Source organism: Calonectris borealis, chromosome 19 (genome assembly GCF_964195595.1).
Source record: "Calonectris borealis chromosome 19, bCalBor7.hap1.2, whole genome shotgun sequence".
Classification (NCBI taxonomy): Eukaryota; Metazoa; Chordata; class Aves; order Procellariiformes; family Procellariidae; genus Calonectris; species Calonectris borealis.
Genome location: NC_134330.1, coordinates 6,550,580 through 6,576,690, shown reverse-complemented (window position 1 = coordinate 6,576,690; position 26,111 = coordinate 6,550,580). Strand labels below are relative to the sequence as shown.

The 26,111-nt window shown below is 47.8% G+C and overlaps 1 protein-coding gene across 1 annotated transcript in view; it reads right to left on the bottom strand.

Annotated features, from left to right (window-relative positions):
• Positions 1 to 1,548: 1,548 nt before the first annotated feature.
• Positions 1,549 to 26,111, bottom strand: part of SLC43A2 (solute carrier family 43 member 2) — a 30,971-nt gene continuing 6,408 nt past the window's right edge. Inside the window, exons 3-14 of the mRNA XM_075168758.1 lie at positions 22,703 to 22,892; positions 21,625 to 21,680; positions 20,790 to 20,866; positions 14,345 to 14,437; positions 13,364 to 13,497; positions 12,720 to 12,922; positions 11,939 to 12,082; positions 8,190 to 8,328; positions 7,618 to 7,750; positions 6,578 to 6,651; positions 4,698 to 4,821; positions 1,549 to 3,838 (exon numbers count right to left, since the gene is read on the bottom strand). Of these exons, the coding sequence (XP_075024859.1) occupies positions 3,677 to 3,838; positions 4,698 to 4,821; positions 6,578 to 6,651; positions 7,618 to 7,750; positions 8,190 to 8,328; positions 11,939 to 12,082; positions 12,720 to 12,922; positions 13,364 to 13,497; positions 14,345 to 14,437; positions 20,790 to 20,866; positions 21,625 to 21,680; positions 22,703 to 22,892 (1,529 nt within the window). The 3' untranslated portion in view covers positions 1,549 to 3,676. The remainder of the gene's footprint in view (positions 3,839 to 4,697; positions 4,822 to 6,577; positions 6,652 to 7,617; positions 7,751 to 8,189; positions 8,329 to 11,938; positions 12,083 to 12,719; positions 12,923 to 13,363; positions 13,498 to 14,344; positions 14,438 to 20,789; positions 20,867 to 21,624; positions 21,681 to 22,702; positions 22,893 to 26,111) is intronic.

Sequence of the window (26,111 nt, the reverse complement as noted above, 5' to 3'; positions counted from 1 at the left end):
ATTTTCTTGGTCCTGCATCACTTGGCTAGAAAGCAGCAATGCTGTTTTCCACTCCAAACGTTAAGTGATCCACATTACATTTCCATAAGCACCAAAGAACGAGGCAAAATGCCCATGAAAAATCACGTGTAACAGGACCATCTCAAGAGTGTTTGTTTCTGCACCGTGCAAGACAACATTTAGAAGAGGCTGAACACTCTGTCCGAGGGGCTCACCCCTGCAGGAGGTGCAGCATTTAAGCAGTTATGCTACAATCAGTAGAGTATTTGCACATCTTCCATTCAGATACAGGGTTTTTTTGATAGATAGATTTGAGACTGCTTTTAAAATTAGTTTGGTTCACAACTGTCAGAGTAAATTAAATGCCACTAGATCAGACCAGTGTTTCACCTAGCCCAGCATGTATTTTCTCCATCTTTGACCAATTAAGAGACAGAGCATGTAGAAAAGTAATCTTTCCTTGGCATAACTTTCTTATTTACAGCAACTTAAAATCTCCCTGAGTTAGTGGATGCATCAGACCATTGTTTAACCCGCCCCTTTTTAAAGAAGTTATACTTCTGTTCCCCACTACATTCTGCAGCAATGAATTCCACAGTTTGACTTTGCACTGCATGAGAAAGCACTCCCGTTTGTCTGTTCAACCCTGAACAACTGGGACTTCATTGTGTACCCGCTAGTCCTTGCGACTGCAAGCCAAAGGCACGCTTTACTCTCAATCCGCAAACAAGAGCCTGAAACCGTGACTCAAAGGCATGAGCTCTATTCTGCTGACCAGCAGCTTCGAAACACCATGGCACACCAGCAGAGACACCAACCACATATATCCAGCATTTTATCAGATGAAACTGGGTTAGAGGATATTCCTAATAAAGGGCAGGAACTAGGAACTGCAGTAGGGAGGTAGAGAGCAGGAATAAAAGGGTGTTCTTTGTTTAATTTAGCTGCACATGCTTCAAAGGCAGCATCATCTCCACTGCGACTTCATGAAAATATGCCACTCTGTATTCCACCATTTTGCAAAGACGTTTCTATCAGAAATTCGAGTGACATAAGAGTGGAAGCTACCACATTCAGTGTTCTGAAACTGAGGTGGAAGTAATGCTGAGTTGGCACACTGACACCCTCCAACAGCTGTCTCTATTTTAAGACACTGTGACTCTGAGGACTGTGGCTCAGACACTCACCTGTCTGCGCTCTTACTAAAAAGAGATACTTAATCTGTCATTGTCATGTCACAAGTATCTCAGAGCAAGAGTAGGAATATTCTCCTCAAAATATTTAGGAGTAAGTAGAATAATATGAAATGCAGAAGTCTGCAGAAAGCCCTCTGGAAATCTAGGCAAGCTGTACTACTGCTGGTGGGTCTCTGAACATGTACTTGAGACAATGCCAGGTGAACAGAAAAATGAATCAAAACTCTGCCCCCTTAATTATTGCTCAACACAAAAGAAAGCTGGGAAGGTCGCTAAATCATCACCAAAGCTAGAGGCCAACAAAAGACAAAAAGTTCTAGAAAAGTAAAGTCTTGACAGCAGGCAATAAGGCTGTCTTGGAACAAACACATTTAATAAAGGCAACACATTAAAAAAAATTCCACAAATGTGTAAAATACTCAAGTGGCAAGTCATTTCCAAACGAGTGACTGAAGACTAAAAGGTACCGTGAAGTGGAGTAGCATCTGAACTGCCTGCAGGAGGCTGGCTGGAGGCAGTGACTCGAGATGGCGCTGCTGTCCCACAAAGCTGGCTTGTCATCCTGTGCTGGCAAGGCCACCAGCGAGGGACTCCGTAGGGCTTCCAGCCGTCCTGCCGAGGCTCTGTGCAAGACGTCACCAAGCTTGCTTTTTAGGGAAGGTGAAGGCCTGGCCGGGCTGAGCATCTGCACGCTTCAAACCATCGGTAAAGGAGTTAACACCCAGTTTCCAGGTAATTTCTTAAAGAAGGGTCCGAGTGCACTGTTGTTTCTAATCCCCAGCTTAGAGCTAACAGGGCAGTGATGGAGTCTTGTGCTTTTCCGACCAGACACAAAGAAGTTGAATGACTTACCCCCTGCCAGGCTTTGCAGTAACACAGGAGTTGGCAGTTCAAAAGCACCACCACTACATCTTCGTAGCTGTTTTATTTCTGCCCCCAACCTTCCCGCAGCCACTAGCTCAGCCCAGCCCAGCGCATACGCTGGTGATGTTCATCCTCAGCGCTGCACAGTCCTGCTCCGAGCAGGTCCAAATGGTGCAGTGGTTAACGCTAGTTGCGGCACTACAGAGGCCGAGCTACCGACCTCAACAAGAAGGTTAAGGGCAGAAAAGTCGACTTTAGACAAGACTTAGGAAAACCTCTATAAAAATAAGCAGGTTAAGAATTCCCTTTGTATTCCCTCCATGGTGAACAGGCCTGGAGCACCTTTACCCACATGTATTGCTCTGTAAGTCAGCGTCACCATACAATCACCACGTACTCTGTCCAGACAGAGCATCAACATCGTAGAAGGCTCTTAATACAGCCAAACCGGCAGCTTTTTGGTCAGTCACAGTAACCTGGTGTTCAGCAGCTTGGGGGCTATTATCAGAACAACGTAAATAAGCTATGGCTAGAGGAAGAATTACATCACCACATCACCCTACCATATGTCCACAGGATCCAGTTACCAGACACAAAGGAGTGTTCTGCACTCTTGATGCTTTTCAACAGCAAGTCAGCTCATGACATGTGAACACCAAGGTATTCGGAGCCCCAGAACTCAGCTTCAAGAAGCTTCTCCGCTTTACTAAATACACGCTGCTGCTCCCCTCCCAGGGTCATGTTGGAGGGAAGAGGAAGCAAAAGGCAACAAGTCTCAAAGCACTTCATCAGTAAACAAGATCCAATTCCTATCTCAAAGGTTCCAGAACTGCAGACAGTTTAAAACACGTACAGGTGGCTTGCGGGCCGGGAAGAAGAGGAATTCCAGGCCTTTGAAGGCTTGGTCTAGGACCAAGCAGTCCACTAGGCTCTTCATTTCAGTGTGGAAGGCAGATCCATTGCTCACAGTCTGTGCCATTTGCAATAATAAAAGGTTTGGGAGCTGTCAGTGCTAGCAGCCAACATTTAGCAATACACTGAAGCTGTGCTCGTACACATAGGAATAAAATCCCCTTCCCTGCCTCAGAAACAGTCTGGGGTATGTCTGGATAGACAGTAAAACCACTGGGTCCAGCTACATATCAAGCAGAAAGACCATTATGAAGCCTCAGGGAGGGAGGAGAGTGCAGCTTGCATCTGAGACAATGTCAGCCAAGGTTGGGGGAAGAGGGGGAGAAAACAGACTTCAGTGTGTTAATTTGCAAACTCAAATTACGGTCTTTCTTCCCTCTTCCCCCATCCCTCTATTCCCTCTCTCCCCAATTTCCTATGCAGAGACTCTGCTGCTGGAGAGTGTGATCAGGAGATAATTTAAGACACAATATCTGCGTGGCCTTTATAAAAAGGAAAAAAGTGTCCTGTGTTCTGGAGTAAGGAGTGGGAAGTCTCCTCCTGCCATATATCTGAGGAAAGCTCAGTCATGATGTTCATCCCTCACTCCAGTGATGAGCAAAGACTGGCAGAGCCAGGGGAGAAAAAGCCTGGCTTATACCACAGGTAGAACCCACGGATGTGGTAGGAACCTGTACAGGGGAGGTTGTATTTGAAGCACCAGTTTAAACAAAGGCTTCCTCATTGGGAGTGCCATTGATTTTGAAGAAAAGTTTGGCATCATCCATCTTCTGTTTTTTTTCTCTCTCTAGCCTGCGTCTGTAGCAGACCAGGTAGATTGGAAGGCAGAAACCCAGGAAGCTCACGCCAAGCAAGCCAACGTTCACCTGCAGGAAGAAAGAGAAAACAAAATTAGGCAGGCTAGGAAGACGACAACCCAGTCACGCACGCCGAAGTGTCAAAACCCAGCCCATGTCACTCAGCTGCGGGCAAACCAGGAGACGCCCTGCTCAGTGTATTGGCAACAACCTCCACTGTATTTATATTTACACTCCTGTGCCCAGAGCACCACGTGTATAAGCTAAATCCTGCAAGAATTTGTTGCTCTGGATCATGGATGCAGGAGTCTTGTTCCACAGAACAGGCAGGGCTGTTTAAGCTGCAGTTCTTTTACACCAAGTTTGCTGACTGAAGAGCAACAGGCTGCTGGGGTGGGCATATGTAGCCTAGAGACCAAGGACTCTCCCATGTCATGATTTTAATGATATTAAGCTGCCCAGACAGACTCTCATCAAGACACCATATTAGCCCTACCCTCAATAGCTACTTGGCTTTTTGGACATTAGCACTGGCAAACCAAAATTTATTGGTAATTTATTGGTAATAGCTCCCAAGGGAACAGAGTATTTCTGCTGCATTTTGAGGTCCACACAGATTCACTCCCTTTTACCTGACAGATTTTGACTCACCACACAAACCGTTAGCAGGAAGCACTCGTGCAGCCTTCTCCTTTCCTCCCTTTCCATACATCAGCATAAGGGTTAATGGCTTTCTCTCCCAGGGAATCATTACTCACACAGGGAAGGGTCTCCTGGACAGCACCAAGGTAACAGCAGACTGAGGGACATGTAGAATTCCAGCTGTTTTTAACCTTGGTCCATGCACAGGAGCCCCTTTGTTTTCAAAGAAATGAGCCAAAATCGTCTTAACCACCAAGCCTTCACATTAAATTTGAGAAGAACTTGCCCAGAGAGGATCTCCTTCCAAAGGTCCCGTCAATGCCATAAAAAGAGGCTGCTGCAGAAGGGCGAAAAGGGCACTGACCAACGACTGCAACCCTGTCAAGCTGCCAAACTGAGTAGAGGGGTATCTGTCAACAGAGAAAGCAACAGCATTATTATATGTCACCTTGACTGTTCACATCACCCAGATCAGATTACATTCCCAGTCGACTAACACAACAGAGCACAGTCCCAAGACAGGCATAATATGAAGAACTTCTCTCTCCTGGACTTATGTATAACCTCTTTTTATAGAGTATTTACCCCTATACTCTTTTTATAGAGTATTTACCCAACGGTGTGCACAGTGCTCTCTAGAGCAGAATGCAGCTGGTGACAAGGCTGGAGCCTTCCCCTCCAGACTATTCTCATCCTGAGCTCTCAAACTTAAGAAGAATCAGATCCAGCACTTGTTTTGCAGCTGTACTATAGGCAGGTGGAAGTGCTTATACAACTACTGTTCCTATTGCAAAGGGAGAAGAGTGTTGATATTTACAAGTTAAAAGCAGGGCCTCTTTATCCAGATGACAGCATTTGCGGCTGAGCAATCATTTTCATCTGGTCATAACAATTTGCTCCCTCTAGAAGTGAGTGAAACCTGCACAACAGGTTAGTATGTGTTTTCCTTTTTAGAGGACAAGTCTGATCCTATGTCAAACTGAACAATACTGTTGATTGGAAAGGGCTGAATATCAGATACTGCTAATGGAAAAATAAATTTCAGGAACAGTCTAACATCTTTCTCTTTCCATGACTTAGCAGTGTTTAAAGAGGGTCAGGTTAAACTAGACTTAGAAAGAAAGAAGTGGATCAAAACCTTCAAATATTCAAAGAAGTCACATTCAAAGCAAAAATACCTCACTCCAGGAAGTTCCAGAGAGTTGCAATGGTCAAACAGGATTAGTTTACAAGCAAGCTGATATGTACAGCAACAGGCATTTACCTTGCCTAAGACAAAAGTCTTCTGCTTCTAGCTGCCAGGGAACCAAAAGTTTATGCATTTTTGAGGCAGAGTCTTAGATGGGTTTTCTAGTCTGGATTCCCCAGACACTGGGACCAAAACCTTTGACAGAAGGAGTCTGTGGAGTTGTGGAGTCTCCATCCGTGGAGATATTCAAAACCCAACCGGACGCAGTCCTGGGCAACCTGCTCTAGCTGACCCTGCTTGAGCATGAGGGTTGGACTAGATGGTCTCAAGAGGTCCCTTCCCACCTCAACGATTCTGCGATTCTCTGAAAGATAACAGCTTCTTTCTGTTCCTCTGTCCAGCAGCTCAGGACAGAGGGGCAGATCTGTTTTCAAAACCAAAAACATTGCTTAATAAGGAAGAGAGTATTTAGATTCAGCTATTGACAATTTTGGTAAGTCGGAGACAGGATGGATGATCTGTCCTGGGAAAGGGAATAGGCATCACTAATGGTACCTTGAGCAATGCTTTACCAATGTAATTTCAGAGCAGACCAGTAGCAATGTATTCAGTTACGTTAATGTTTTACCTGGACACATGCACATAGCTACTCATTATAAGACAAAAAAAGCCTTGAGTTTTTACTATATAACCTTAGTGTCGATAGCCTAGTCTCACCTGAGGCCCCTATACAGCTGTGCCTGTCCCACTGCAGTAGCTATGCTAAAGGGGTTAGCTGTTTCTAAACAAGGAAAGCATCAGCTAGGACTTCAGTCCAGCTACTGTCATATCCAGTGGTGACTGAGGAAACAAGTTGCATCATTTTTCCCCTCTGACCATGAAGACTTCACTTCCTGATCTCCCTCTCACCTGGACAGCTTATCATCCCAAACCAGTTTATCTGGCCAGCCACATATTATAGGTAAGCAGAGACTTACACAGCTGCATAGAGGCCTCCCACAGCTGAGTGGATGAATCCTCTCACGATTGTGTGCAAAATGAAGGAAAGAATCTGGAAAGAGAAGCAGAAAAATGTCATGTCCTAGATACCACCTAGGTGTGCCAGACCCCAACATACAACCATGCCTAAAAGCTGCTCTGCTTTCTAGTACAAAGGTGGGCTCGAGGAACCCAGAACCAAAACCTGAAAGATCAGCACAGGGGTAGAAATTTGTACTCATCTCTAAAAGCACTGCTCATCCTTACTTTGCAAAGGCTAACATATAGTGCCCCCAAGGTTAACCACACACAAGACCTATCTCATTTGTAAATGGCACTGCTGCAAGGACATGTCCCCAGCAACCTGTGGCCAGGGTCACAATGCTTTTTCATTGCACTTGTGGCCGATTTAGTTAATTTTCCACAAATTATTGTGGACAACATGCAAGTTTGAGCAAACTGTATCTGCTCGCCTACGTCATCAAGGCATGTTTAAGTATAGCATAAAATCACAAAACTCCTCTGCCAAAAACAGGTGGTGCCACAAAATAAATATTTTAACAGGTTTATAATCCCATGGGTACCATTGGGCATAGCATTTGATGCAGAAATAACCTGCTGTATATATCAGTGTCATGCTTCTGACAGCAACTTTTCTGACTGTCAGCAGCTTAAATCAAGCCCAGGTTAAATGCACAGGCACTGCTGAGAGGATCTCAGTAGGAAAGCATTTATTGTTATAGAGCTCAGCTGCAGAAACTTCTAAGTTTGAATAAATTGTGGATCAACTCTGACATTTTAACTATAGCTGCTTCTCTAGGTTCTCTCAAGAGGTGTGAACTGCATAGTATTACTTGTTTCAGCTCTAAGACTGGGGTTCCCAAAGCAGCACAGAAGTCCCCCAGCAGTGCCAGAAAGCCCTCCTGCCACTAGCTGGTTCTGCTGGTTTGCAGGACCTCCTGGCACTGTCCTGCCTGTCATTTTGTCAGGACCCACACTGCCAGCCCCTCCAGCACACCCACCCATTTGACCTATTCACCTGCAATGGTAGATTAGGAATAAGACAGGTGATTCCAAATCCAACCAGCAGGACATTTGTGAATGCAAAGGCATTGGTAGCATTGGTGATTTTCTGGATCCGGCGATCACGTTTTTTCTTTTTCTTGTCACTTCTGGAAGGATAGCAAAACCTATGTTACAAAAAGCACTTTCAGCAGCTACTGGAACTCACAGCAAGATTCTCCACATATCACATCAACTCTATCTAAACCAGTTTGGCTAGAGGTCTGCCTAAGGAGGTGGTAGGATCTCCATCAGTGCAAGCTGAGGAACATCTGGGCAATTATTTCAGTGCTGTTACTCTTACTGTTAGGCTAGAAGGGAAGTCTGAGCTCCCACTGCTACAATTTAAATTTCCTCTTCTTGACTGATCTTAACAGACACAAAAGATAGTTTGGTCCTTTCCTCTGCAACTATCAAGTCTTCCTTCAGGCTTTCTTTTCTATACTGAAGAACCAATATTCTTTTCAGTCCTTCATCACAAAACACATTATGCAGAGCAGGGGGGGCCCGCTATGTGGCTGCATGTCCCGTGTAGCGCACACTACGCACCGCTCAGCGTTGCTCTCCTCGTTCTCTTCTAAGCCATCATCGCATTCTTTCAGCCGCCAATCCATGATGTACCCGATCACAGGCGCTGTCAGCAAGCACAGCAGTTGCAATACCCCAAAAATGGAAGTGTAGAGAGCCACTGCAGGAAAAAAGAAAAGATTAAAAAAAGTTGTCACTCCAAGTGGTACCATAGCAGCCACAGAAAAAAAAAAAAGACAGAAAATAAACTGTTCCTTCCCATTGATCACTCCCTCATTAAGAGCCCAGACCCCAAGTATTCACAGGCTAACAGGCAGGGCTGGAGGAGCTGGGACACCAAAGCCCCACTTCATCATTTAGCCTCCCAGAGGCATGACATTAGGGTGGACATACTGGGTGCACTTGCTTGAACCCCTCTGATCCTGCGCTAGTATTCTGAGCAGAGTCAGCCCAACAGCAAGCAGGGCTCCAGGAATGGGACCCAGCAACTGCTTAGTGCCAGTGAGGTTTCTTCTGGCCAGAACCAGGGAAAGTTCTTACAAGCAATATATCCTGCACAGCCAACCCTGCCTTAGTCATCTCCTCTCCTGCCTTGCTGGGAGCTCCAGCTGCATCTTTTCCAGCTGGGAAGCTCCAGCAAGGACAAGCCAGGCTGAGAAGGTGAGGACTAACCCATTTCATGCAGAACGGACAAGTTTGGAGGCAGGGAGTGGGGAAATTAGCAGCAAAACACACAGAATCTGAGAGCAATCATTAAAAACTCAAACTGATGAAAATTCCCCATGTGTTAAAGATAGGACAAGTGTCTACATGGCTTGTTAAGGGAAAGCTGATGCCAGCAGACTTAGAAGAAACTGTCCCCTCCTGTGACTGAACAGTTCCCCCACCCCGCAATGCTTTTTCCACTTCCTCTCTGCAGCCCACGTGATGGATTTGTAGGCATCACACAGAAGGGCTGGTGAGTCACGGTGTACCACAGCTCTGAAATAAGGATGTAATTCTGAAACTGCCCATCTCAGCACAGAGTGCTTAGAAGTTACAGCAATGTAAGCAAAACAACCAAAAAGAATTTTAGTTTGTCCTTCCCAAAGCATTTCTAGATCTAGCCAAAGCAGTACAGCCAGGACTTATACCAAAATCAACTTGCTAATGGAGAGAAGTTTCCAACAAGCCTTTCTCTCCTACACACTTGTAGCAAACCCCAGCAGGGCTGCCTGGCTGCGCCCAGGCATGGCACCTGATGATACTTTCCTGGCTCCAGGTGCTGGCAAGGGAACTAAGAGGAGCTTCCAGCTCCAACCTCCAACCTCACATTCGTGCCCCCGTTACCTCCGCAAAGGCAAGTCCTGAAGCGGCCCCACGTTCCACCTCATTACAGCAACTGCCAGGAGAGACAGGTGGCATCACCCTCTACAAACACTCCTGGAGCTGATTTGCTGTTGTCTGGTTATTTTTTAATAGAGGGTAAGAAGCAAGCCACAATGTTATGTTTTGCCTCTTCATGCTATTCTGAACACTTAATCTTGGGCTCTAAACAGCAAGAGCCGAAGGCAACTTGAAGCAGGGAATTAAATTTATGGGGTCAGCAAGAGAAGGGAAGGAGAGACAGTGGTTGCTACAAAACAGGGCCTCCTCAATTTATCTATGATCTTAAAAAACATTCTTTCCTAAGGGGCAGGGGGCGGGGGTGAAGAAAAGAAAAAAAAAAGAACAATACCTAGCAAATACCAGCAGAAGTAGATATGGCAGAAGTAGAAGCGTGGATAGAGCAAACAGACAAAGGGTGCACACATGGGCACAAGCCCTTACACATCCACTGTTCTACACGTCTTTCCCTCAAAACTATCCTGAGGAAGGACCCCATACAGCTGAGTTTTCCAGCCCACCCTGATTCTACCCAAGGTCTCCAAGTATTACCACTTTTAAAAGCAAGGTGACAGTTTACGAAAGATGCAGCCAAATTTCAGAAGCAGACACAAGTCTGCTCTCTCCTGCCTTCCTACAACACAATTACAGTGTCATCTACAGAGCTACTGAACCCCCTAGCTTCTCCCCCATCTTTGGGGGTTTTCAGAAGATAAGTAGCCACAGGCTGACTGTTTTTTCCACCTCTAGGTTTCATGACAGGTCTAAGTCACCATAACCCACACAGGAAGCAGGACTTTCAAGGACACAGTGCCTCACTGCAACTTAAAGACTTTACTCCCTATCTGAAAGATTTTCCCCACATCCTTCTTTTCTGTTCGGCTCCCAGGAATATTTAAATTTTCTTTGACCATAACACTTGCAGGATTGACTCAACTCTCCTCTTCCCTTGCTGAGTGCTCCCGAGAGCAGTTGCAGGCGGAGGGAGCTCTCTGAACAACTCACGTTCAAGTAAATAACTGCAAGAAGAATGAGGAATCCAAGGGAGCGGCATCCCGTCCTCTCCTGATCCGCACAGATTACATTTCTAGAGAGCTGCACACATCTTGGAATTGCTCTTGCAGCCTGACACTGCTGCGACTAGACAATACCACTGTTTTGCTGATGCCATGGAAACAGCAAGACAGCCAGCGGACTGCACTGCCAGCCCAGGCTACATTCAGGGGGAGGAGGGGGAAAATGGGAAGAAATCTCAGAGGTGGCACAGAAAAAAAATGCAAAACACCCAAGGGGCACAATCCCCTTTTTTAACACGGAGCTTGACCTAAACAGAATTGGCAGCATATATAGTTAATATTAATTCTAAAATATCAAGGAGGGGAGGAGAGGAAAAAATGAAAGAGAAATAACTAGAGCAAGCCAGGGTAAAAAAGAAAGGAAAAAAAAAAAAAAATCAGTGTGAAGGAATTACAAGGTAAGCAGAAAACTAAGCAGTGTTGGGAAAGGTAGGCAGTGTGAAGTTTGTCCTGTTTACTGTTTAATGTCTAAATTGGCTCTTGAGCCAGGAGATAAAGAGCCGAATGCTGCAGGCTGTCAAAGGCTCGAGAAACAAAGCAATTCAGGGAATGCCAGGGCACTTGGAGTTTCCTGAGTTTCCTTCCCTCCCCCAGAGCTCACTCCTGTTTTCAGAGGAGTGCCTCTTGATTTATCAGCTTCATGCAATCCAGATTTAACAAGTTCAAACTGGATCTTACTACAAAGGACACATAAAAAAAAAAAAAAGGCTAAGTCTTGTTTTGCAATCCTGGGTATTTTCAACAACAGTAAACTAATGTACTCTTTCCTGTTTGCTCCATGTACTGAATCAGAGCTATAAATACAGACGAGCCCAGTGCAGTGAGCACCCCGAGCCTCCCCGGCACACACCAAGCTGCACAAAACAGCTATGACTTCACTTCTCCCACCCCCGGTTGCCGGGCTGAGACACCTAGTCCAACCATTAGTCATGAGAGTCAGCTGCTCTCTACTTTTGCTTGCATAGGATAAGCAAAGCAAATACCTGACGAAATAGGTTTTCCAATTAAAAAAAAAAAAAATTATCGCAGTCCATCCTGAAAGGCTACTTTCAACAACCCATCTGGGGAAGTAACATGGAATAGTATTTAACAGACACTGGGCTAAAATTAGCTTGACATTCAAGTGTCTACCTCGCTGCCCCTCTGTCCTGGGCCAGTTCCAGCCCTCCACTAGACCCTACCAGCAGCTGTTAGCTGCACCCTGACACCACTAATTGCCATACTCGGTGTATCTGCTGAGTAATCGGGCTTGCTGGTCTCTCGCAAGGACCAAGTCTGGGTCGGGTACCAGTTCCAAGGAAGCAGATAAAAGTCTTCAGGTTACCCTACCTTGATCTTCATCTCCAGACAGAAACTCAAGGATGGTATTCATGGCCCCCATGTAGAAGATGAGCCGTAGCTGCGTGACACACATGGTGATAAGGCTGAGCAACAAGATAGGACTGAAGACACTCTTCATGAAGGAAGGAGAAGCTGCAGAAGGAATAACAGAGTCTCTGAAGAAGGCAATATACCTTCGTAAACATGTACAATTTCAGAAGAGGCTTTGGCCTCTGGGTTAGCAGGTCTTCTCCTAGCTAGTCATTCCAACGCTGCGTGCCAGTGGCAGCTCCAAGGAGTTCACAGTTAGCAACTACCTGGTGCCTTACAAACTTCCACAATGAACAGCTACAGATGCTTGGAGTTTGGCTACCAGTAGCTGGGGCAAGGGGAAGAGGAAGGAAGACTCACCTAATTCTGTGGATTAGAGCAAAAGGAAGCTTCAAGCCGTTTGCTTTTGCCATACCCCTGAGTAAGGAAGGCTTGGTCATGATGGCAACAGTCTACCTAAGAGACAGCAGTGATCAACTGCGCTGTCCTTCCGCAGCCACACCAGTTACCCATGCTGTTGTCCCCACCACTGGCAACAACATACGGTGTATTTAGGCAAGTATACAAGGACAGGATCCCTTATATAACTGAACCTGTATTTCAATAATGGTGGCTGGCGTGCGGCCCTGGCAACGCATGGATGGCGTATCGCTATCTCATAAACAGGTCTGGAGCAGAGCAGAGAGGCCGACGGCCTTGTGCCAGCACAACCGTCCCTGGGGCACTCATGGAACCACACCTGTGTTGTCAGGCTGGCACTTCACTTCTAGGTCCACCGTAGACAGACAGAGCTTGTTGTTCTCTTGCAAGGCTGTCGGCTCCTTGGGGCCCTTCATGGAGCTCCCCACACTAAGACGGCGCCCCACAGTCGTTACTTGCTTGTAAAACTGCTTCCCAGTGATTTTGTGGTCAAATCCCAGCCAGCTGAACTTTATTTTCACCCTGTTGGGCAGTAAAGAGCATGAGAGCTGCAACACAGGGTGGGGAATCAGAGGCAGCAAAATTGCAGGAGTCAGAAAGGCTTTGTGTGGATTTAAGGCACTAGTTTCCGTCTACAAACCCACAAATGGTCTGGATCCAGAGAACAGAGAGATACTTCCCCTGGGTCAATTTGGCACAGGTCAATATAGAAATACTTATGACTACTGACAGATCATTTTCCTTCATAATTCCTACACTTTGGAAAGTTCAACTTTCCACAGATATTCACCAGTCAAGACATAACACTAATGGCAGACATAAATCCTCAACCTAAGAAGGAACGGCAGCAATAAACAACATGCAAGGGAGTTCCCTGTCCGCTCCTCTAAATTAGCCGTGCCAGCACTTTCTAGAGGATTAAGAATGGGATTAGCCCTCAAGGCCAGTCTAGAGGACACTTACGAATAGTCCATGTCTTCTGGTCCTGGGAAAGGCTCCAGTGGCCAATTGAAGAAACAGTTGAGGAAAACTAGTCCTGCACAGCTTGCCCAGACAAGCAGAATAAGGATGAAGGAGACCCCAAAGTCATATATAACCTGGAAATCACAAGGGAATAAGGGTTTGGCTATAAGAGCAGAAAGATACTTCAACATTCTTTGAATGAGGTCTGAGAGGAAGCTGTGGGAAAGGACAACATGCTACATTTAAAACGGGTTTAACTCAAGCGGTAACAAAAAACAGTTCTGGGACATGCAGGCTTGGAAAGGGATGTATATGCACACCTTTAACAGCAGCTACAGCCACAACAGGATGTCCAGCTGGAATAGCATGCAGCTGTATCGCAGATAACTGCCAAAGGTTTTCATCTAGGGCCTTCTCCTTGGAAAGCCAGCAGGAACTTCCCTGCACACTTGAGACTGCCTTACCCTTACTATATCCCCCTTACGCTAACTCTGCAATGAAACTCTCTGGTTCAGAAACACGGGCGACCTACCAAGGCAGCCCAAGTGACCATCTCTTCTGTCCCCTCAGTGCTGCTTGCCAGCTCTGAACTACGGTCAAAGCCAACCATCAGCGTCAATCACACAGATTAAATATACACGTGTATTAAAAACACATATATATACACTCCTTAGAGTTTAAAAAAAGCAACCTTTCATTAAAAATATCTTCACTTTTTCACTTTTACTTAGCACCTTTAAAATTGTATTGTCTATTGTATATTGTCTATTAGCAAACAGACCATTCTCTTTGCAGTATTTGTTGCATTCTTGAGGCAGTCACTTGGGAAGTCTTTTAACAGACGGGAACTGAATCTTGCAAAGGCACATCTCTAAACAAGTGCTGTAACAAATAGTCCCTCTTTCTTGCCACATTATTGCTAAATGGTGCAAAACTCCAGCACAACATCCCCAGTCATGAGTCACGATCCCACGGCCTCACCTTGATTCCTGGAAAAGTCACAGCAGAGGAAGCGTAAGAGCCAATCATCAGAGCAATGAACGTGGAACGAAGGTCACCAAACATGTTGGGCAGCTGGGGAAAGAAAAATTGGTTAAAACAGGCTGCTGCCAAGAGAAGGGAAGAAGAGGGAAGGGGACTTTCTTGATAAGACACAAAGCTAATGGCAGAAGTAAATCTGGCATTTAGGATTAAGACTTCTGGATACCAGAATCTGAAGCAGCCATTTTTAGTCAAGAACAACTTAGCTCTTCAGGATATTGCTCTGCAGGTTGCATTGGTGTCTCCAGAGTGAGGGAACATCTACAATCCAAGATTTATGTGCTTAATGACACTGCTTCTTTCCAGACTGACAGCATACTTTGCATTGGTTACCTTTAGCACAGGAGTGTTTGCTCCAGTCCTTGTGCTTTCTTTAAGAGTTCAATACCCCACGCCTGTAGCCACCACCTCTTTTCCTCTCCAAAAAATATGTGCCCAAGTTCTCTACATCTCACCCTCTTTTTAGACAAGAGTTGTTAGACACCAGCTGTGATTGCTGCACAGTCTTTAACACACCCTGTACCTTGAACTGCCAGGTTTCTTTATGCACCTTGGGTCAGCACCCAAATCTTTGCAGTAGACCAGAAAGTTCCTGTTATAACAAGACGGAACAAACATGAACTGTGTTGCTGTTTGCATTTCCATGTCTAGCTAGGTCCCTGGCTCCTTCTGTGAAAGCAGACCCTCTCTACGAGAGGAGCTAAAGCTGGTCATTTCCCCATCAGTTGGATGGCTCAGATGTCCAAGCACACTAGCTTGGAGCTAGGTGCAGGAAGGCAATCACAAACACTAGATATGCAAGGCTTTATTGCCCGGCGCAGCTACGAAGTTGCTGAACTGCAGCAAGCAGCGGGCAACAGCACCTCACGTTGCTATTCCTGCCACCCACCCCATTTCGCTGCCTGGGCTCCTATCAGGTGTGATGGCATTGCTGAGAGCAGACCAGGCTGGTTCTGCAAGGATCTGTTGGGAAAGCAAAGCTCTCGGCAGGGGCAGCTAGAAGCAGCTCACGGCAGCCACTTCTGCCACCTCAACAGCAAGAGCACGCCCAGGCTGGCTTTCCAGCCCCTGCTTCCACTCAGGACCCAAAAGCAGAGTGGAACAGGCAGAAAGAGCTGCGAGACCTTCCCGCTTCTCCTGGGAAAGGAGAAACTCCGCATTTTTCTAAACAATCAGAAGTGAACAAGTTTTCCATCACCGACTAACGACGGCCTGCAAACTGGAAATTACAGGGAAAAGCTTTGAAGTTGTAGGCTACAGAGAGCTCAGCTGATACCTCCTGAAGCCAGTCAACGGGCAGAGATTCTGCTGCAGGCAGACAGATTTCCCTCCCACCTCCTTTTTTAGGTCACTTACTCCCCAAATTCACTTGGGCATCACTACCACGTCAGCCTCAGAGGGCCTCAAAGCAGGACGCTGTGGGTGCCTTCTAGGACTGAAAGCATAACCAGCATTTTATCTGTTTAAAGATGCTGCTGAACAAAATGATTCAGAGAACATTAGACCCGAGTCTGAGCAAGCAAATGCTGTCATCACATTCCCCTTCCACTGCTGAAAAACAAATCCATCTTTCCCAGGAGTAGCATATAAGGCAAGCAAATCTGGCTTGTGTCACGGCAGGACCGGCGTGTTTACAACACAAGTATTCCTGTGCAGGAACACTCTAGGATCCATCTGGCTGTTTATCATCCCTCTGTCTCACTGCAGAGCTTCCTATGCAGTGCAGCCTCCAGGTCCTCAGATAACCCCAGCCAGGGACCAGCAGCAATGATGCGCTGCTGGTGAACCCCGAGCAGACGCACACGGCGCAGGCAGAAAACGCTGCACTCCTCTGCAGCGAGGATCCCCACACCCATCCCCGGATCCCTGCATGCGGGAGAGCTGCCAACAGGCTGCTTTCAGGAGCTGCGGACAGGAAACGGCAAAGGATCCAAAGGTCTGTTACCAGGCACAATAATCTCTCCTTGGAAGCAGTGGCCTAAATACACACCCCGGAAAACAGCATCTGCAGAATACAGTATCTGCAGGTTGCAAAAAAGACTAGTCACTGTCACCAGGCAGGGCGTTCATTTATTTTAGGTTTGGGGTATTTGAGATTAATCTCCAGAAATTACAACGGACAGCTGCTCCTGCTGGGGAGCTCAGAGCAGGGCAAGAGCTCCACAAACACAGCTGCTTCTTGGCTCGGGCTGGTTTTCCCCAGAGATCACAAAAAGCCTTTTTCATACAGCAGGCAAGCAACTCCCAGGTGGATCCTCCTGCTCTGAGGGCTACTGGAGACCTAGAGCAGCCTGAAAGCAAGCAGTCACGTTCGGGAAAACCCGAGTCTGCTTCTGCATCGATGGGGACAGAAGTCCTAGCAAGGCTAGAGATTTCCTAAAATCCTATTTGGCACCAAGCAAGCAGCCAGATTACCAAAAAAAATTGGACATAGGATATTTAAGGTCTTATCCAACCCAATCAAAGCAGAAACTGCAAACACTGAGCACTTGGGAGGAAAAGAAATGAGAGACTACCTGGAGGGGCAGAGGGGAGGCAAAGGGAAAAAGCAGTCCATACCCAGACAGAAAACCTCCCAGACTGCGAGTGCCAGCACTGGTAATGCCTGTGCAGGTCTTCTCTAAAGACCAGCTACTAAAATAACACACAATATTTACTAAGATATTTTTCATGCTGTCTGTATAGCAGCAAACATTGGAAAAAATTAACCATAGAGAGAAAAAAAAAACCAACACACAACACCAAGCCACAGAGCAAGTGGGCTCTTTGTTTTTCTGCCACCAAAAAGATCTGATCCTCATTCTGATCTTAGCCCTGCAGGCCAGAAGGGACTCTTCCACTAACTTCTGCCCATTCTGGTATGACAGCCCCAATTCTGCAAGACCTACAATGACAGAAACTCTTATGCCTTCTGTTTAAAGGTCCATAATAATGTATAATTAACTTTATACCCCGTCTGAAAGATACTAACTTAATTTTGCCATACCATAACTCTTTTTTCCTGGAGTCCATTATTATAGGTATGCAACCCTAAATGGATAAAATAATTTCCTCTTGCAGATTATTTCCTCACTGCCCTATAGCAGGTTTAAGACCTTAGATAATTTTTTATAATTTTTTCAGCTTTTTCCTGGAGACAATCCATGTACAAAAGATACCACAGTAGTATTACCGAACCCAGTTTCCCTCCTCTTGCAAAGATTGTTTGAAAGAACAGTGGAAAAAATCAAGGGATTGAGAACTAGACTACTGGAGAATTTTTGGTATTTTTGTTCAAGCTAAACTTTGGTTTCCCTATCAGGGGTATATTTGGAAGTTATACAGACACTAAAAATATGTTCTCCAGGAAAGCCTCAAACTGCCCGCTTTGTCCAAAGCATATGGAAATTCCTGTTCCCATTCTCCAACAAACAAAAGATCAGAGCCCTAAGTTTTCCTAATATTTCCGAGCAGAGAAGATTCCCTACGCAGAGATGCCCCCCCGGCTCCGATTAAAGGGTGCTGTTTGTAGCAGAAAATAAGAGCAAAGCAGCTGTAATTCTTTAAAAGGAAAACAGGACAGAAAACAATCTATAAAAGGCTCTTTGTGGTAATTTATCACACATGTTTATTTCTTCGCATGAAATAGCTTCGGAGCAGAACCAGCGCCAGATTCCTGTGTTGCTGTCAGAGCCACCAACACAGATCTGTTTCCATTTCCAATCTTCACTTATATTGGCTAAGACCAAGTCACAAGGCAGAAATCTCCCCTCTGCATTTTAACAACAGGCACAGTCTGACCTTGTTCCCAGAACTGGGAACGGCACCGCTGGCTCGCTCCCCCTCCTCCCCAAGCCACAACGCAAGGCACCCAGGAACGGCAGCTTGCTTTGGCTCCACAGCCTGCCATGCGCTTTCACGATACCCTGGGGACTTGTTACTGAAAAAGGCTTTAAACCCAAGCGGCAAAGCTTCGTGGAGCACTGTCCCAGGCTGTAATCCTCAGAGATCCCATTTATCCCTTGCACAGGCACTGCGGATCCCCGTCTCCTGCCCTCCCATCAGACCACACCATGCCCACGCATGCAGGTGTCCCGGGAGGTTTCCACACCCGATGAAGCCCGGGGAGCATCCCAACCCCACACGCTGCAGGGGCTCCCTTCACGGCCACCCTGCCACGAGAAGCAGCACCCGCCTGGGGTGGCAGAGGACCAGCTCATGCACCAGTGGGTTTGACCCGTTTCCTGGAGTGCTTCAGGTCACCTGCAGCTGGCAGGAGGAGGAAGTCACCTTGCTTTGATTTGTGCGTGCACGTGCGCGCTCGGCAGTCGGTGCCCGTGTCAGCCAGAACAAGCTTACTCGGCACCAGAGGTTGATTAGCGCTCACCGCCTCTGTGTAATGAACGTCCTTAAATAGGTCCGAGTTTCCCCTTTCAGTGCTTACTTCAGCCTCTCCTGGGCACAACGCAGAGCTCGGTGCGTGCGAGCCACGTCGCCCGGAGCCCGCAAGCCATGGACCTGTCATCCCCGTGTTCTTCCCTTGCCACGCTCCCCGTCTCCGTGGGCCACAGGTGGAACGGACCCCCAAGAGATCACCAGGCCACGGCAGAAGATGGCTCTTGACACACCAACTGTGAGCACCCCAGCTTGCAGGCAGAACCACGCAGGGACAAAACAGTACGCTGCCAATGAGCAAAACACACCTGCTTTGAGCAGCTACGCTGTGATGCAGGTGAAGAGGTGCTTCCCTCCCACTTTAGACTATTTTTAATCACATTCACACGCCTCGGGTACCGAAATGCCTCTGTGCGGCTCTGCAGGGAGGCACAAGCAGCTACATCTGAATCTGGATTTGAGAAGTCAGGCGTGAAGCCACCTCAGCTCTTTACAAACCGCTGTCCGGAGAGGATGGGCTTCACCTGAGGTCTCCCTGTCTGAACCCACGGCATCGCTACTTGCTTCAGACCTCCTCATGGCTTGGATCTCTTCTTGGAAGATTTGACCTTTTTCCTGCCGCTGTCCTTCCTTAGTGCTGTGGAACTGGCTCGCTAATGAGGGTGCTAATAAGTGGCTTTGCTTACTTCTTCTGGTGCTAAAAGCCACAGTACAACACATCCAATACATTTCCGCCCTATTCTTGCCCTCCCTCCTATCATCACCAGCGGCTCTAAAATAATCTGTGACCCTTTAATAACCACCCAGAGAGACAATAACCAATGCTGGCAGCAGCAGGATGGGAATCCTCTCCTCTCCCACAGCAGTACTGATGTGCTCCTCTCTTCCCTGCTTTTATTTGAAGCGTGGCAGGATGACATTTGCCCCATAGTTCTTTGGGACCACGGCCAAGGCTTCCAGTGAAGAACATTACATACGAAGGAGACCGACGTCTGCACAGAGATTCGAAAGCTTTGAATATATAAAGCAACAGCGGCAGCAACATCACAGTACACACAGTGACCTGTAAACCCAGCCTCTGCCAAATTTAGGTCTCAGAAGTTGAGCCAGTGTCTGAGCCTTGTTCAGCCAGTGTCTAAGCCTTGTTAAATTAGAAGTAACCTTAACAGAGTTTTACTTCAACAGCAAGTTCAAGGTAATGCAGTCCAAATCCGAAAGTTTTCAACCACAGCTCAACAAACACCAGTGCTTCCCAGACTGTTTTCTGGGAGACTTTCCACCCAGCCCTCTTTCAGCCACACTGACAAGGATCAGGGTAATGAGGTAGAAAATAAAGCAGCTACTTGGAGGATGATACTGCTTCTGTCGCCAGGCAAAAAGAACCCCAGAATGTAGAGATCCAGCTGACAGTTGTTGACCAATGCTTGCAATACAATCCAGGGACTAAAGAGATCTAAGGGGGCTACGCAGATGGAGCTGGGCGCATTCCACAACGCAGCATTTCTAAGGAAACCTGGAAGGGACTCTCACCCTTCTGAGAGCAAAAGCTTGCTCAAGAACATCCATTTTCCTGGGGCGAGATGCAAACTGCGCTTGCGGAAAGCTAGTCATACCCAGCTGCAAGGGTTTGTGCCCTGCTGATTCTTCCTGTAGTACGTCAATGCTAAATCCAGTGCAAACACATGTCCAGCCTGTGCCAGGTAGCTGAGCACTGCATGTACAGGCATATGACAATTTGAGTCCTAGACAAAAACACTTCCTTTTTTTCCCCCACCCTCACCTGAGATGCAAGGGACAGATTAAAAAAAAAAAAAAAGACTGGGAAAAAAAAAGCTTTACAATAACCACCTAATATTCAGCCTTTCAGGTAAAACAGTGACTGACCCTTTGTACCAAATAAAAACGTGCTATTCAAGCCACAGGCAAAAGATCCACTTTGTTCTTTCCTGCTAGCCCAGCTCACAGCCATAGTGAGGAATAAAATAGAGTCGGGTAATAACTCTTCACTTACCGTAAGTGATGTGAAGGTCATGCACATCCCACCGAAGCCATTCAGAGCCAGCGCAATGAATATCAGCACAGACAGAGCTGCAACAATAAAAAAAAACACCTTTAGCTTTTACTGGGGTGGAGAGGGAAAGGAGGCAGAGCCCTGAGGGCTTTGGCCCCGACACGTGAAAACCTCAGTGGATCAACACCCCCAGGACGTGCCACGCTGCTCCTGCCCCAGCACCCATCTCCCCAGGCACACGGAGCGGGAGGGCCAGGGCTCTCCTCCAAGGCAGAGTTCAGGATGGGATCATCTCTCTCCAGGATGGAAGGGTTTCTTTTCTCTAATGAACAGACTTGCTGATGCAGCTTGTCTGAATGGGTCTTAAAAGGAAGATTTACTTGAAAGAACTGGATTCAAAGTGTCATCTCACTATCTGGTCTTGAAGAGCAAGCTCCGTCTATCCCTAGCGAGAAAGCCGATTACACATTGTGTGCTATTACCTATTTCCCAACCCCGAAAAAGCCATGGACTTGTTTGGAATTGCTCCTTTACAGGACCTGGCCCTGCCCAGACACAAAGCTGAGAGACCTGGCTATCTCAGACATTTGGCCCTTGCTCTCCACTTAGGGTTGTGAAACACCAGCCCTCCCCAGAGCCACTCAGCTCCCACAGGCCAGCAGATGCTTGGCTTGTGTCCTCAGCCAGATCCCAGTACAGCACTGGAGGTGTGACAGTCTGGAGGTGTGACAGTCAGCACGCGGTGCCAAGCTTCTCTGCTTCCCCCCCCAAAAAAAAAACCACCCAAGCCACAGCCCCAAAGCCCTCCCGGCTCAGCAGAAAAACGCTTACTTACAGTCCGGGTTACTGGCACCGTACGCGATCAGCACACAGGACACAGCAAAGCAGGCGCTGAAAGGGAACCAAAACCATGAGTTTCTTACAGACAGCCTTACACGCAGTAAATTACATATGCTTCTACCTCCTCAGCACCTCGTTAAGCAAGCGTAGTATAATTTCTGCAAGAGGGAGGGAAGCTGGCGGTTTGAAAAGAAAAATCCAGGGAAATACCCAAATATTACAGACGAACCTTGCACAAGGGCTGAGGCAGCAGCCTTTCCTCCCAGTACTGACGCAGCTCTTGCTGGATCCAAATTCCCTACTGGTTTTCCAGCACAGAGCTTTGCCAGCCCTCACCTCGAGGTGACCAAAGACAGCAGCAGCCTTCGTCCCGAGACCCAGCTGTGGTCACAGCACTCACAGCCTTTACCTGCTCCTCTCTGGTAGGGTCTGAGTCAGATTTGCCCCATTTTTCCCCCACTTTGAGCCAGTTTGGTTGCTGGTATGGTTCAGTGCATTAAAATTCAGCGGTGCTGGAGTCCACTGTGCCCAACAAGTCACTAATCCCTACATGCCATGACCGAAGCAGCTAACGACCTTCTATTTCAGGCAGAAAGCAACGTACAGCACATGGCAGAGAAGGGTCCTAGAAAAGGCAAGCAGGACGTGTTTATCCCCGAGTTAACTCCCCAGCTTGCAAAGGATGATGTAACATCTTGGTTTTGTGCCTCTCAGGACATAGCTCCCAGCTCAAGGAAAAAGCTACCCTCCGTGACTCACAAATAACTCCGCTCTTCCTCCAGGCTCCATCTGGCCGGGGAGCACAGAGCAACACTGGAGAGCTGAAGTGTGGACATGGAGTCCCAGGCCCTTCCCTTATGGAGCAATTCACTGTGCTGGCCAAAATCATCCCAGAGCTGCTCCAGTCTCCTGTGCGTGGCCAGCAGCTCCGAGTAGATCCCAGTCCCATCCCTCATCCAATTCCCGAGGCTGCAGGGACCCTGCAACAGGCACAGCACCCAAACAGCACCCATCTGCCCCAGACAATGTGTGAATTCGCCCCTCAGCCCGCCCGGGGAGCCCCAGACACCAACCTGCCAAGCAGCCGCAGCTTGCGAGGGCCGTACTTGTCCATGACAATTCCCAGGGGCAGCGTGATCGCGCTGAGCAGGAAGGACCCAATGGTGAAGGCCAAGTTCAGCATTTCATCCTGGGCGTTGCAGGAAGGCCATTTGTGCTCTGCAGCTGTGCTGTTCTCGTGTCCAGGGCTGCCGGTGGTGTTTCCTACACGGGGTGATAGAGGATCATCATTGCAGCGCGTTAGGATGAGACTGGCGGCGTTGCAGGAAGGAGGGAAGAGAAAAGCCCCGCACGCAGGGAGCCACAACACACTGGGCACGCACCCCCCACACTCCATTTTTTTATTATAATCAGTAAAAAATGGAGAAGGGAAAGAAGAGCAGCAGAAGGACAAGGGAAACCTGACGAGCTCAGCTGGGAGCAGGAAAAGGATGCGCAGGCACCCAGGGGACAAGTATCCCAAGCAGCAGCAGGGTAACAACCTAAGGACAGAGATTCATTAATTTATGAAAACAGCTATACAGCAAGGCCCTGGCAATTACAGGGGACTAAACCCAGCAGAACCTGAAGGGACTAATACAAAAATAAGGCCCTCCTAATCTACAACTGGCATGTTCTCACAGATCTTTTCCCTAACTAAACTGGGAGCAATAACTACAGCCAAATCGGTTATTTCAGGTCCAGACACTGGGCTGACAAGGCCTGGCACAGAGCAACAGCCTGCTCAAACGAAAAGCTTCCTACCCTCGCTGCGGGCAGCGGGATGAGGAATGGCTTTGCAGTAGCCAGCTTGCTTCCCGACTGCCCTGGCTCTGAAAAATCCTTCTGGATTTAACTACCCTGTTCCCAAGAGGGCTGGCAGCTCACCTGCCTTCTCTGTTTGTTAAAGGATCGATGCATCTTTAACTTCTGCCCCATAGTTAGCATTTTCTATTCTTTCCAAGTGGGTTTAGGCCATACAGATCAATTATATCTCCAGCTTTCTGTTCTTGCCTTTACATGAGGAACTCCGCATGCAAACTCCCACGCTGAGCAGAGCCCACGTTGTGTAACAGAGACAGAAACAGGACAGTTAAAAAAAAAAAAAAAAAAAGACAGGAAAGACGACGTTCCCTTTTCTTTACAGCAGCAGTTTTGCTGCCTCACGTCAACTCTGCTCCTGTAACAAGCCTATCCCAAGGTGGCTTACAACTCCTCAAGCGAGCACATGTCCCTTTAGACTTCCATTAACCCAGAACTCTAGAGCACTCCACCTCTCCTTCTCCCAACGCTTATCTGACTTACAAGTAACCTTTGCCGCTATGACAAAGCACTTGCTTTCTTACTGCTGCCGCAAGCCAGTGACATAAAACACTCGCCCCCATATTTAATAATTGATCTGACAAAGTTCAATATTAAAGGAGGAATAGAGAGAGAAGTCACCTACATAACCATCCACATGAAGCAAGATTAGAGATTCCCAGCGAGCCCTGGTTAGTTAGTTAGTTAATTAGCAGGAATCCCTCATGTAAAAGTGACTTCACATTCACTGCTCGGTGCAGCTTGTGGAGGAGATCCCCTTGGCTGCTCTTGCCCTCCCCGTGTCTCCGGAGATCACACAGCCCCGTCTTGCAACTCCTTCCCTTCTACCCAAGCCTCAGCACCATTCCGGTTACTGGTTTCACCCTGGTTCTCCTAGCTGCCCAAAACAACCCTCCCAGTTGTGTCCATTGCAAACAAGTCACGCTCCACCTTCCAGACATCAGGGATTAGCAGGAATTCAGACGCTGATATCTGAGGCTTCCAAGCTGCCTGCAAACCTTCTCCTGTCCCCTCCCAGCACTCCAGGGAAGGCGCACGTTTCTCTCCATTTACATTGCTCTCACCAACGCTTTTACTACGATGGTCTCAAACTGCCTGTGGGCAGTGATGACTGTTTGTTCCTTCCCTTTGCCATCTGCTCCTAACTTAATCTGTCCCTCCTCTTGCCCTGCTAATCACGGATAGCCGGAGTAAGCAACAGAGATATCCCCAGAAGGCCACATGTCCCATCAGCATCCCTTCTGCAGGGAGGAGAGCACTCCAGCCTGAGGCTTCCAGGTCGCATCCTTAGAAATCAGTCCTGGACAGACTTGGGAGGCTCTCTGCAGTTTTCACACTACATCTCAATCTTTTTCATCCATCTTTCCCTCACAATCTCCTCTTGGTGTGGCCCAGGATCTTAAACGCTGACTTCTGACAGCATCTCCATGAGGCAGGCACAGGCACACCGCTTCACCCACAGCACCAAGGCTTTTTGGGCTCTCCACAAAGATAAATTCATAGGAAACAGATGTAGGTGAGAGGTTAAACTCGGGAAAACAAGGTGGTGGGGGGAAGAGTGACAAAGTAGTAGTGGTTTCCCTGTGTCAGCACTCTACAGAGATAGCTCAGCTGTGGAGTGGAAGAAGGGTGGAGGGACACGGACAGCGCAGTGACCTTATAACTTCTGGCTGCACGCGTTAAAGAGCCTCTCAACCCTCCCCACAAACAGAAATATTCAGCATTTAAAGCTGGAGTAGATGAATTCCTGTTAACATATTGACATGTACAGTTGCAACATGACCCCAAGGAGCTCCCGCAGCACACGCCTGCTAGCAGACCCCCCGCCGGCATGCACGATGAGCACCCACACCGGGAGACACAGCTCCGAAACAGCAAGGAAACTCGGCCCTCTCTGAAGACTTGCTGCAGCTAGGAAGGCTGGGAACGGGGCACCAAACTTCAGTCCCTCCTTGTACCAACCACCTTGTTTACAGCTGCTCGTCGCCAGCTCCAAGGAGGGGCCAGGCAACAGCGCTATGTGGAAATACAAATTGTTTGTGAAAATAGAAGCAGCCCCTGAGCAACAAGAGAAGATCCACTGAGGCGTAATGGAAATGATTCAAGCAGCCCTTGGCACCCTGGCATCCTCTGATCCTTTAAGCCACCTCCATAAATAGGAACATTTTGGAGGGGCTGCAGGTGTGTGCAGCATGCACAAGGTCCAGCCGAGCGCCGTCTCCTTGGGGAGCAGAGATTCACGTGCCAGCAGGTCACCAGCACAGGAGAGCGAGTGGCAGCATATGACACGCAGCTAGGAGGAGATTAATGGGCAGAGAACCTGCCTAACTACTCACCTACCTAATGCACCCGGTTACGGCAAACAGCAGTTTCCCTCAATCACGGCTCAGATCCTGTTCCAGATCAGTGCACGCCACACTGCTGGGGAAAGTCTCCTACGTGCCTGGCTCCATCTGCAACAGTGCTTTGGGGAAGGGCTGTGTCTGTGTCGACAGTGGTGCCCTCCCCAAATTCTCCTGCCAAGTCCACCTGCATGCAGGCATGCCAGGTCTGACATGCAAGAGTGCCACCCGGGTAAGGCAGCAGCCCGGGCTCGGTCCATGTATGCTCACCACTGTCTTG